General features: G+C 37.3%; 1 protein-coding gene across 4 annotated transcripts in view; it reads right to left on the reverse strand.

Moving 5' to 3' along the window:
• DPY19L3 (dpy-19 like C-mannosyltransferase 3) overlaps positions 1 to 12854 on the reverse strand; it is a 37629-nt gene that overhangs the window by 4165 nt on the left and 20610 nt on the right. For all 4 annotated transcript variants that reach the window (XM_055818554.1, XM_055818553.1, XM_005229339.4 and 1 more), the window contains 3 exons: positions 7553 to 7635; positions 885 to 1017; positions 21 to 179 (listed from right to left, as the gene is read on the reverse strand). In XM_055818554.1, the coding sequence (XP_055674529.1) occupies positions 21 to 179; positions 885 to 1017; positions 7553 to 7635 (375 nt within the window). The remainder of the gene's footprint in view (positions 1 to 20; positions 180 to 884; positions 1018 to 7552; positions 7636 to 12854) is intronic.

Here is a 12854-nt window from a genome sequence, read left to right on the forward strand (position 1 = left end):
ATCTCGTATATAATACTTACATGGCCATTAGCTATATCAAGTAAGTCACGTAACCGACACCCTCTACTGTGTCTTCTTTCGTAACAAATGCTGTCCTCTAGGATCACATAGTCTGTGCCAAAGGATCGCAGTATTCTGTACACATCCTCAGGAGACCTCTTGGCATACATCTGATAAACCTACAGAAGAAAAGTAAGCTGTAAGACACATTACCATTATTTCTTTGTTTGCTCTTTCACGATTCCTTTATCATAAACCACGGAAAGAACCGAGATTGGTAATCCATGTGATTTGAATCCAGTATTTTAAAAAAATTAAATGCTTATTCAGTAGCCACTTGAGTTTCCATGTTACGGCTAGGGTGATGCACAATAGTGTTGCTGCAGACTACAGGAACACTGGATGGTGCTGCTGTCTGCAGGAAGGCCTTGGTAGATGTCTGTAAAGCTTTCAGAATGTCTAAGCTATACCTATATATACAGCTTTGTCTGGAGTTTCTCAAGGTCATTTCTACATAAAACATCACATGCTAGTCTGGAAACTGAAGGGAGTATCAGGCAAATTGGGAACAGCTCCATGTGGGTTTAACAGCCCAACTGCGCAGCAGGACGTATGAACACCAACAGCACCCAAACCAGCGCAGCCAGACCAGCCTGAGTACCCAGGCACAGTTATTCAGAGGTAACACCAGCTGCCAGAAGGGAGTTAGCATATGCCCCAAGCACTGAAATTACTGAATTCTGCAACTGTATTGAAAATAAGTTAGTTCAATGAGTAAAGCACGTGATGTCATTTGCAATGTGCCAATTGGAGATTGCGGTGTTTTCTGGAATGGAGCCACTGATGTGGGTAAGAATTAGCTTAAGCAATCAGAATACTCTTACCTGTTTTGTTCTCTCTCTCAGATTCTTATCCTCATAATGGGGATGATTAGTTAAGGTCCGTCCAGTGCACAGTTTGACTCCGGCTAATAGCTGCATGCTCCCAGCAAACACTGCTGTGTTTGGAGTGTTTGACCTAAACAAATGTTGATAAGTCTGAGGAAGTCTCTCTGTAAGGGCATCTTTGCATTGCTTGTTACAGATCAGAAGGAAAAAAAAGACTGAAAAAATATTTTCTGCCTCTCCTCTATTCAGGGAGCAACTGTTCAAGCAACTGAAGTTTTCTTCAAATATGAAGCAGATAAATCACGTTAATACTCTCTAACTGCAAATAAAAATTTACTATGCACTATAAGTAAATTTAGGGAAGACAGGATCCTGAAAATTTCAAACTACTTCCATAGTTCATATGTTTCTTGGGTTCATACAGCTTCTGAATATTTGTAGATTTCTGTATCCTAATTCTTTTAATATTTCAAGAAACTTACTGTGACTTAGATCTGTGTCTGATATATAAGGTATTCTATACAAAATGTAACCTGAATGCTAAAACTTCTTGCTACTGTCCTGGCATTCACCATTCACTTGGAATGAAAACTTTGTTACGTGAGACAATAATCCTCCTATTATGACAACTGTGGGAAGTCAATTACTAAAAAAGTCACCCCAAATTGCAAAATGCGGGGCAGGGGGATGCAGAAGATGCCACACAGAAATGCTGTCATTTACTGGTACTGTGATCTCATCCAAAATTCAAAGCCAATGTATAGAATTGTTACCAAAATAACAGTCTTGGTATTTCTCAGCGTGGTTTAAATACCCATACTGAAAAAAATGATTTTTCGCTTACCTTCCCCCCAACAAGTTTACCATCTAAAATACATGTAAAGACACAACAGAAGGGCATAGCAAAAAGATAAAAGTAAAAATGCACGGCACCACAGAGTACTTGATCTAGATGAATTAAAAATGGTCATAGTATGCGTAAGTGTTTTCTAGTGCTTAGGTAGGCATATAACCATGAAAATTCTACGAAGACTAAAACAACATAAAGCAGCATACACTAAATCAAGTAAAATGAAATTAGCAAGAAATGTAAATAGTTGCCTAACATCCACATATGGCACCTAGAGTAGACAAGTAAGTGTGACACGTCGGGGTGTGCTTTAGGGAGCCTTTTGAACCTGCAGCTCTGTATTCAGTTGTCTTTAAGATCCATGATTGGCTTGAAGATGTTAAGAGACAAATATTAAACTTTAATATCGCCTTTCAAGTGATTATGCTTAGCAAATGAATTAATAATTACAAACCTTTCCTAAAAATTCTTGCACTGGAAAGTTAATCTCATCTAGGAAGGACAGAGATAGTATTAATAGGCTAGTTTAACTTTACTGATAGGCTAGTTTTTCAGCAGTTTATAAAATCGGTTTCATTTTAAAGTCTGAAAATATTTAAACTCATTTAAAATGTCTTTTTTTACTGAAAATATTCAAAGCTGCAAGTGTCATGAAGTAAATGTTTCATTAAAAGAAATGAATTTGTCATAGAATTTAATATTATGCAAATATAACGGCCCTGACAGGCTGTCAGCTACGACTCACCCGTAAATCTGCAGCAAAGCACAATTCTTTAGACTAAGCTGAAAAGAACGTGGGCTAGATTCACAGAGGGGCTTGGTAGAGCTAAGGCACCTAAACGAAAACAATGATGTTCAAAGCACCTTCAACATGTTTCTGAGTTTATGCCTGGGCCAGGAAACTTCCAGCACGAAGTCTGCTTCTGTGTTTGTTCTGATTTTATAATGCTCTGCAGTACTTATCTCCTGACTTGGCCTTATCAAGGCAATCCTGCACCTCTCCTTCCTTAAAAGCTCAATATAACACAAACTGGCAGAATGAAACTTTCTTAACCCCCCCCTCACAACCAGTACCAAAGGCAAAACCACAAGAAAACAAGCAAACAAAAGAGGCATTCCCGAGAAACAGCCTGCAGGAAACGGTGATAGTGCCCTCGGTCTGTAACTTACTGGTAAAAATGCCTGTCGAGAACGTAGAAGATGCAGGGCTCAATTCCTCCCCTTTCTAAAAGCACTCACTCTTGCCCGGAAGGGGTGAAATATAGCTGAGCACGTTCATTATTTATCAGGTATTAAGAGTTTTGCCAGCACTTGCTCCTCTTCCTCTACCTTAAAAGCAACGTAGTGACCCTCGCTTAATTTTTCAAAAACCTGGCTTTCATCCCTTGGCCCTGGTTAGAGATCAAACCCAGGTATTCCAGGTGGGAGCAGGCACTGCCCTGCGACTCAGCGTCACACGTCTGAGGTCCTAGCTAATCCCAGCCTGAAGACGCACCCCTGTCCGTATTTCAGTGGGGCCAGCTTGGGCAGCTCCCAGAGCGACGCGTGCCACCACCCGAGCCATCGGAGACACTCCCTCACTCTCTTCCAATGCCAAGAACACAAACCTGACACTGCATTTCACTGGTGTGGACAGACACCTGGAAGCTGGGAGGTGACACAGCTTCACGCAGTGTCTGCCCGCCTTAATTACAGCTCCAAGAGCTGCAGCTGGTGGCTGTTATCGAGCCTTTATCTTGTGGAAGAGCCGCTGGAGGGAGAGGTGACAAGGAACTGGGATCTTCCAGGTGCAGGAGGATCCCTACGTTCCCTGCTGGCTTTCTCGAACACTCCTACCTGCGTCAGCCCCTAACTGCGTCCGAGGCAGCTAATGCGCTTCCAACCACTGAATGACGCTTCTCTCTTACAGAAAAACGAAGCAATTTTTACAAATGTCTGAACAAATGATGTATAAAATGAAAGGATAATTTGGTTTTATAGCTTTCTGCCAAGCTCCATACCACACTGCCCAACCTGCAAACAATTTATTCTGTACGAAATGTCACTAAATAATGACAAGGACTTACAGGTCAAACTGATTTACATTGCATAATTTAAATGTCATTCCAAGCAGACCTGATGGCATTTTGAACAAATAATCTCATTTATTTTTGAAGCTCTAAGCTTTCAACAAGTTAATTACAGCTGAACTAATAGGTAAACTAAGCGCTACAATACATCATATGAAGCCTTTTTTACCTACACTTTAGTATTGATAGAATTCTCTAAATTCTTAAGAATAACTCATTAAAAATAAAAGGGTTTTACAGGAACTACTTGCACAGACTCTAAAAATGATACTAATTCTTCCTCTTGACTTGCTAAAGAATTATTGTGAGTTGGTTTTAAGGAAGCTCTACAGAAATAGCCAACGTTGCAATTACAGGTTACATCATTAGAAATAAAACGGCTGTTTCTATTCAAAGTCCTCCACAGTTCAGCTCCGGAGTTGGCTTTCAAAGCCACAAAATCTGACAAATTTCAGATTATGCCTTCACTAGCGCCTGGGTGTGATAGGAATCTACAAAGCAAAGGGGTTCTCAAACATGCCACGTTAGATTTTTTTGTTGATCTTCTTTAAAAGAAAGTCTTTTTATTTGCAGGATGCTATATCAAATATTACAAGTTAAGCTGCAAATGACAGGCAGTAAAGCATATTCAGTCAAACTGTCATGGTTCTTTTTTTTCCCTCTGGTTTGGAAAGACTGAAAATTGCAAAAATGGAAAATGACAGCCACAAAGAAAAGAGCAACAAGATGCATTTTTGTTAGTCCCAGCCTCTATTTTATGCATGCATATTTTTTTCACATAAAGAAGTGCACCTACATAGCTGGTATACACCTAGTTCTCAGGCACTATCAAGTTCATGCCTGAATTCTATTGACAAATCAGTCAATGACAAAGGATAAGCCCAAAAGTTTAAGAACAGTAATTAAAAAAAAAAAAAAAAAGGTGTAACATTGCCTTTAAAGTCTGGAATATGTGTCGAATTCAGTGTGATTACCCTTGAAAATCAGGCATGTAAGAGAAAAATTGAAATTTATAGCTGGCTTGAAATTAAAATATAGCCATTAATATAAATTACTAAATGAAAGAGCCACCATTGTAACATGGGTATTCCATTTTTGTAACCTTATAGAAGCTTTTGGAAATTTGTGGGGTTTCCACTAATAAAAAAATTTGCCTGCTGGTCCCCCACACCTGATTCAAATGCAGTTGACGTACAACTATACTCTGCCAAATCTCATTCTCAGTTAACTTTTCCACTGTTTTGGCTGTTGTCTGAGATTTCTAGGAAGTTTTTCTACAATTTTTGGTAACTGCTTATGAAATATTCCACAATTCTAGATAGGTTTCCCCTTTAAAGGCAGAAGACATTGCTTCTTAAACACTTACCAGAAGTAAAGAGAGTAGGGAAGTTCACGCTATTGATTTGCTCATTCTACTGATATTCTTCCCCATCCCACAAATGAGCATGTTGTTCCTGTTGTCTTAGGGAGAAAGACCAAAACTAAGAATTTTAATATACCTCCCATCTGGGAACACAGCTGTGAACTGTCCCTGGGTCACTGGCAGGACCTTCTTGACTTTTTTTAAAATAATTTATTTATTTTAAAATAAAAGCTAAGAAAATGAGGTGCTAGGTAGGAAAAAGCAAGAGACTGGGATATGCAAGATCATTATATAAAAAATCCTGCACTGCAATAGAAGCAGTCCAATACTATCCAGTAACTTTACTGTAAAGATATAAACCAGTATATCTTCTTGAAAATGCTATGGTAATTTTAATAAGGGGAAGAGTGAAAAATACATCTGCGGACACTTCACAGTGGACAGACTAATAGTTGGCTATTATTCAGACTGTGCATTTGGACAAGTTAATATGATTTAGATTGAAGCAGACAGAAGGGTTTTCTTGTTGTGGAGAGATTGCAAGACAGATGAGTTTTTCCTAATTCACTGCTATACATGACAAATTAGAGTTTCTCATACTGAGTTTTAATAATGAATGATTAGTTCCTGACACCAACCTTGACAGATCATTAACTACAGCAGAACTATCAAGTGTTAGTACAGTAAAATATTTTTCTTACACATCAAAACTTAAGAAAATCTGCCCCACTTTGAGAAACTTACCATAAATTTTGTTGACTTCTATTTAAAGCATAGATAATTAACTCTTCTTTACAGCAATAACATTCCTAAACACAATAAATTCTAAGTAGAAAATTTCCCTCTGTAATTGTCTGTCATGACTTAAAATGAAAAGAGGACAAGCACCAGTTTAGCATTCTCAGCACTAAGAACATATGAAAAATTATTCTCATCAGCTCCAGTCAAATCCAGTTCACGGCTGGGAATAACTCCACATGCATATTTTATGTATAAATCTCTATATAACTCTATATATTGTACACAGGAGACCTGAACTATCAGACATTTACCATCTTTTAATAAAACAGTAGTGCTAAATGGAACTGGCTGGCAAACATTAGTCACCAAAACATGTCAATATGGCAGCAAAGATTCTAAATGATGGTAAAAAACATGGCCTGCTTTCGAAATAAGTCACTGAAGGTTTATGGCAGCAAAGATTCTAAATGATGGTAAAAAACATGGCCTGCTTTCGAAATAAGTCACTGAAGGTTTGTAATATATTCTACTTCTAAATTACTCCTTCTAGTTTATGCGTTAAAGAAATACAGCACTACAAAGTGTAAAAATGTTGCTATGGGTAGAACAGACTGGGCAACTGGTTTCACTGAAGTTCATTGCATATGAAAACACAATCAGGGCTCTAAGGAAATACCTCAAATAGATCAATTTTGAATGTAGTAAATTCAGATTTACTTTCAGAATGTTTTCCTCCAGAACATGAAACTGATTTTTTTTTATAAAAAAGTCCTCTTTGTCAGAGTTCCAAATAAATACAAGTCTCAAAAAAATCTCTGTTCAGAACTTAACCTGAAAGTTTTTCGTTTTACTCTATGTTATAAAGAACATATCTCTTAAATTCACAGTCCTCCAGAGAACTTCCTACCTGGCCCTTTTTCTCAGGATCTTCTACATGCAGTATTCCAAATCGTTTCCACCTAAAAAATACCTTCCCATGCTCTGTGAGAAAGTGGAAGTGATGAGGTGGGGCTGGACTGATTAACTCATATCCTGAAAGAGACTCTGCACCTGTGCTTAGCCATGGTGAGTTCGAGTTCAATTACAATTTTGTTTATAGTTTAGAACACATGCTGGGATTAATTCTAATAAGTATAAAGAACTTAGATTGTTTCAAAGTTCAAGAAATAGACTGTAGAATACAGATTTTCCACACCTACAACTATACAGCCAATAAAGTTGAAAAGGGAAGGACATCAGGTTGGTGGGAAAAAACAAGAAATAAAATTATTTCACAGCAAATATCTATTAATGTAAAGAGGTAGCTATAATATGATGAAAGAAGCGGGACACCTCCAATTTTACCTCTTCTGGCTGGGAAAACTATGTGTACTTATGGGAGCAAATAGTCAGACGCTGGTTCCATGAGGCACATGCAATACAGCAGCATGACACTGAACCAGAGCAGCCCGGGGGACTGCACAGAGCTGTTCTCCACAGCCGTTAATATGCTAATCTCCTGATAGCCCATTCATCCTTAACTATCTCCATGGGTCACCAGAGTTCACTGATGAGCTGTGACAAATAAGGAGAACACTACAACTAAGAACATTAGATCTACACAAATAGCATTTAACTTTAAATAGAGTAAAAATCCTCTTACTTAATCCAGTTCATCAGCTCCACAGTGTCTGGGTCATAGAATTCTCTCAGCTCTGACAGTTCATCCATTATTCCTGGCCAGAACTATAATTAAAACAAACCAAACCGATGACAGAATGAACAAAACAAGTTCTGGATGTTGAAATACATTATTTCCTCTTAGTCAGTAATGATCTTGTCCAGCTCATGGATAACTTCCAAGACATAAGCATATCTACCCTTCCTAGGACGGACAGGTGGCTGTCATTGCGGTGTGAGTACACAGTTTCAGAATTTGAGATCTGCAGCTCCCAGCAGATGACCAGAAGGAACAGAATCACCAGTTATAGCGGTTCTCAGATACACAGCTCACAGGAGGGTTCCAGAACTCTGTTAGTTAAGATCAGTTTGTATCTTAAAATTGATGGGAAACTACACGTTGCCACCAAATAGGACTGCTGTGCATTGTAGCTACTTTACAATGAACCACTTCAGTTCCCTGGACTATAGGACAAATGTTAATGTTTTAAGTTATTTCTTGACAGACAAGCTTTAAGAAAAGGAACTAGATAAAGGGGCATCATGTAACAGTTCGATACGTAACAGCCAAGCCATTAAATAATGCCTATGATTACAGGAGAAGAAAAGGCCCCAGGAATTAACGTTGTTTGGAAAGGCAACTTGCAAGCAAATAAAAAAAAAAAAGGTAGGCGATTTGTATTGGAAGTTAAAATCATCAGATGTGCTGTGGATGCCATTAACGGCATTTCAGAAGTTAAATTAAGAGAACCACTGATGGGAAAAAGAGAAGTATGACTGAACAGCAACATCCAAGAGTCTATTGGGGGGAAAATGTTTCAAAATTTACTTAAAACGAAGAATACATAAATCGAATCCAGACAAGAGAAATAAGGATTGAAATTTATTCTGAAGAGCTTAACCCTCCCCAAAAAAGCTAACAGAACACAGATTTATTTAAGGATTTCTTGTTTAAGATTGTGAAGCAATTAAGAGATAATGACAATGCTAATGACTAACTGATTGCTTTGCATCAGTCTTTACTACAGAGGATGTTGTGGCGAAGCGTATTCCAAACCTACCCTCTTTAGATAATAGGGATTGCAGGCTTGCAAAGTGAAATGTCACAGGAAAAAGTGTAAGAAAACCCACCCGATAATCTAAAAAGCCATAAATCATCCAATTTAGATAATACCCATCCAAGAGTTCAGAATTAATTTGAATGTGATGCTGCTGAGCCACTTAGCAAAATATGCATTCTTTAACTAAAACTAATTAAGTAGGAGGACTGGGTAGCAGGAGATACAATTGGGCCAATTAAGATACTTATTAGTTTAACTGTTTACCTGATACATTTGTTAAAGTAATACTGGCTGGTAGGTTGAGAAACATCTAAAAGATAGTTATGGCAGTATCACAACCTTACAGTTTTGGGAAGTACAGTAACATTGTAATAGACACATTTCTGCTCTTCAGAAGAGCTCTCAAGAGATTAGTAAATAAATTAAGCAGCTGTGAAATGAGACTGTAGAGTCTTGTAATGAATCAAAATTTCATCTCTTCATTACTGAATAGCTAAACATTTTGAGAGTCGGGAGTCCTTCAGGGTGGAGACAGAAGGAAATGGTCTCTGCTTTGCTGCAAACTACCGAATGCTGGGATTATCATATGGCATTAACTAGTCTACGTAGGTTTTTCAAGTCACAATATCACATTATTGCAACTTCTGAGTCAGTACAAGCAGTTTTCACCAGTGGAAAATCTTGGTAGTGGGGCTTGCTACTGCTGCATTTAGAAAGAGAATTCTGAGGTAGCAAGATTTTCAGATAACACCGTATTTAATTAGTCAAGTCAAGCAAAAATTGAAGAACTTCAGGAATTCCAAATACAACAGAATAACAATGAAAAGGTAAATAAAAAGGAAAGCACACAAAAATATGGACCAATAGCACTGATATCACAACTCTGTCTTGTAAATACAGTATATGTCTGATTAAGAAAAAGTGTCCTGTGACAGAAGAAATGGATAAAAAGGGATGTAACAAACTGTTCAGAGCACGGAGCGGTAAGTAGAAGAGGTTTCCAACTCGTAATGTGCTTGTCTCTGCGGTCTAAGTCTTCAGGAGAAGAAGCCTGTTGTCAACTAGCTTAAAGAAGCAACACAGGGATTTCTTTCTGGACTGGAAAAATCTTAAGGACTTGTAATTTCCTAAAGGTTTCAATACTTGCATAGGAAGAGGTAATATGACATGTTATTGCTGACTTGCATCAAAACCCAAAAGAAAGTCAAGAAAATAGAAAGCTGGCATACTCTAAACTGGCAACAGGGAACGTTTTTCCTAAGGTATGTAATTACTAATTGAAAAATATCACTGAGACCAGGAATCTACAAAAATTAATGAAATAAACTCTGAACTTGATGACATAACTAAAGAAAAAAAATTCAATTATTAGGAGATTTAGGTACTAAGATTGTCGTTTGTTCCCCCACCCTAGCTTCTTGGTGGATGTAAGACAATTTTTAACTTTCAGGAGTAAAATTAGATCTTTTGTGAGTGAAAACATTATCCCAGCTCTCTACATTGTAGAAAGATTTCAGCCTTCTCTTTCGCACTTGTTAGCCCTCTGGCTCATGATCATGGATTTCATTCAGTATAACAAAATACTTAAGTTTTTCTTATTGAATGTCTGATGTACTTTGCATTTTCAGTGTACTTTGATTTACTAATAGTTACTATCCCCAAATATGTATCTTGAGGACATACACTTGACAATTTTTAACTCAATGGCTGTGATAAGAACCCAGAGATGTTTAAAAGCTTGCCGCTTTTCCCCTCAAAGTCCACAGTTAGACAACAGTGCTGGCCACAAACGTGGATGTGCTGAACAGTCCACTGATGATTATGAGAGTTCAGTACTTCTCAAATACAAGGACACTTACTCTGAACTCAAAAAGCGTCAGCATTAATTCTCTGGCCTCTGAGCGTAAGTGAAAAGCAAGTACTACTAAGTTATTTATAGTTACTGTTGGCCTAAGATGAAAATTAAGAATCTCCTTAGAGAAACAGGATTAGGCGTTACAAATAGAAATAAACATGACCTTTTCTTTTGTCATTTCTTCTACAGCCGGCCAAGCTTACTAACTTTAGGTTTAAAGCATAAATACACACAGTACATACAGGGAGCTCTTCAGTATAGCATATGTCGCACTATGTGCTGCAATAAATGTATGTTTGTAGCAAAAGGACTCGGCCATGACGAAGATAAAAATGCAGTTTGAGAAATTGTATGAATGGATACCAGCAAAGAAAAACCAACACATCTGGTAAAACTATTATCTATAGACTTGATGAAGCTCAGGAACTAATTTTAAGTACCAACAATTTCTTTAGGAATGACTGCCATGCAAACACAAACTGATGGGTATTATTCTGTTTAGAAGTTAAATGCAATGGACACAGATATAGTTGAAATTACTTATAAAGTGAAACAAATAATATTTTGTACCGCATTATATATGTGTTATCTGCAGTACAGCTGAAGTATGCATGGAAATACTTGTGCACTTTATTTTATCTGAAAGATCTTTGCACTATACTGATGAAGAAAACCTGTGTAAATAGAAATATAGATGTCTTAATAGGTCTCAAAACATACCTTACCTGAAATCTGAAATAGCTAGCATTGGAGCTGCATCTCTATCTCAATAAATTATTGTTCAAGTGGTGCATTTTGGACTGTAGTAACCACATGCCTCAAAAGAGGCTTTCATTAGCTCATTCAGGATTAGGTTAATAATCCCATAAAACTCCTATTTTGAGGAATGGCACTAATGAATAGTGCTTCTGACAAATGTAACCATAACAGTTAACGAAATACAAAATTGCCCCACTACTAGTTCAAGAAAACTAGCCGTGATGACAGTTAACTTGGTGGTGAATATGCAAACTGCTCCTCACGCAATCTGAGCAGTCACAGTGCACGAACAGATAAATTTTTACCTGGAAAGGAGAAATCTATCTGCACTGTTGGTTTGTTTCTAAAGGTTTTAGAGAGAGAATATGTAAACACATTCTCACAGAAGCAATCGATGCTTTCTGGATCTCTGTAAGAATTTTTATTCTGACCATTGCCAGTGAATCTGGTAAAAAGTTTTATCTGTCTGTCAGGTGGGCTTCTTTCCTGAAGGCTCATGAACTCCTACAGCTTTGCAGGAAAAGACACACACACAGATACCCATTCCTCTCGTAGATGAACTGCAAGAATAGAGAAGTAATGTATTTCTTTATTCCCACTAAGCACTTTGAAAAATGATATTTTTAATGTCAATAAAAAATACTTCCTGTATTTAGAAGAAACAAACTATTCTTTTCAGGCAGTCTGAGTACAAGTAATGACTGACCTAAAGCCTATGAAAATCAGTGATTTCTGTGGACTTCAGCATTTAATCTGACAGGATTTAGGAACTTCGTATCTGCTTATGAAAAGTGGGAGGAAAATTATTCCGACTTGACTTGTCACATTAGACTATCAGAACGTCATGCTCTTGACATCAGAAATGTCAAAAGAAATGGCATTGTTTCTATCATTTTTCAGAGATGATGAAAATGGTAAATGACATTCCTAATGAGCATACCAACGGGGGTAGGGGAAGGAATCCTAAAAAGTCTTCTAGCAGAACAATAAGAAAATTTAAGTGGAATACATCAGTGTAACTTTACGAAATAAACCGTTACAGTCTTTTCTGACTTTTCGTTTCACTGTTTTAAAGGGGGGAACAGATTTTCAGAGTGAACTCTATTAGCAGCTTAACTGTTGTGCTTTACTACTGCCTGTTTAATAATGAAATTCACCTTGAGTTTCTCTGAAGGTAATTGTTTAACAGAAATATTCTCATCTCATCCTAGGTATTGCAGACATAACTTCTCCATCAAAGCAGCATCTGAATTTTTTGTCTTTGTAAATACAGATTAAAAGAATGGTATGCCCGTTAAATTAATGTTCTAAGTCTCACTGCTATGACAGACTAACAGACTAATAATCTTGTAATGTTATTATTTTAAATGTTTTATGTATTTCCATTTAAATGTTTGACCACAATAATAGTTTGTTTCTGGGACAGACTGAAGATAATCTAAGTACTTAACTAGTGTAAACGTTTCTTTACTTTAAAACATACGAGATGAGGCACAGCAGTACAGAATGTTGTGATTATTTCTGCTCCTACAATGAATCACTACACAATTTCACAATCTGCATCTTATCTGCAACTTAGTTAAAACCAAAACAGGCAACTTACATTGCCA

The sequence above is a fragment of the Falco peregrinus genome, chromosome 14, assembly GCF_023634155.1.
Source record: "Falco peregrinus isolate bFalPer1 chromosome 14, bFalPer1.pri, whole genome shotgun sequence".
Classification (NCBI taxonomy): Eukaryota; Metazoa; Chordata; class Aves; order Falconiformes; family Falconidae; genus Falco; species Falco peregrinus.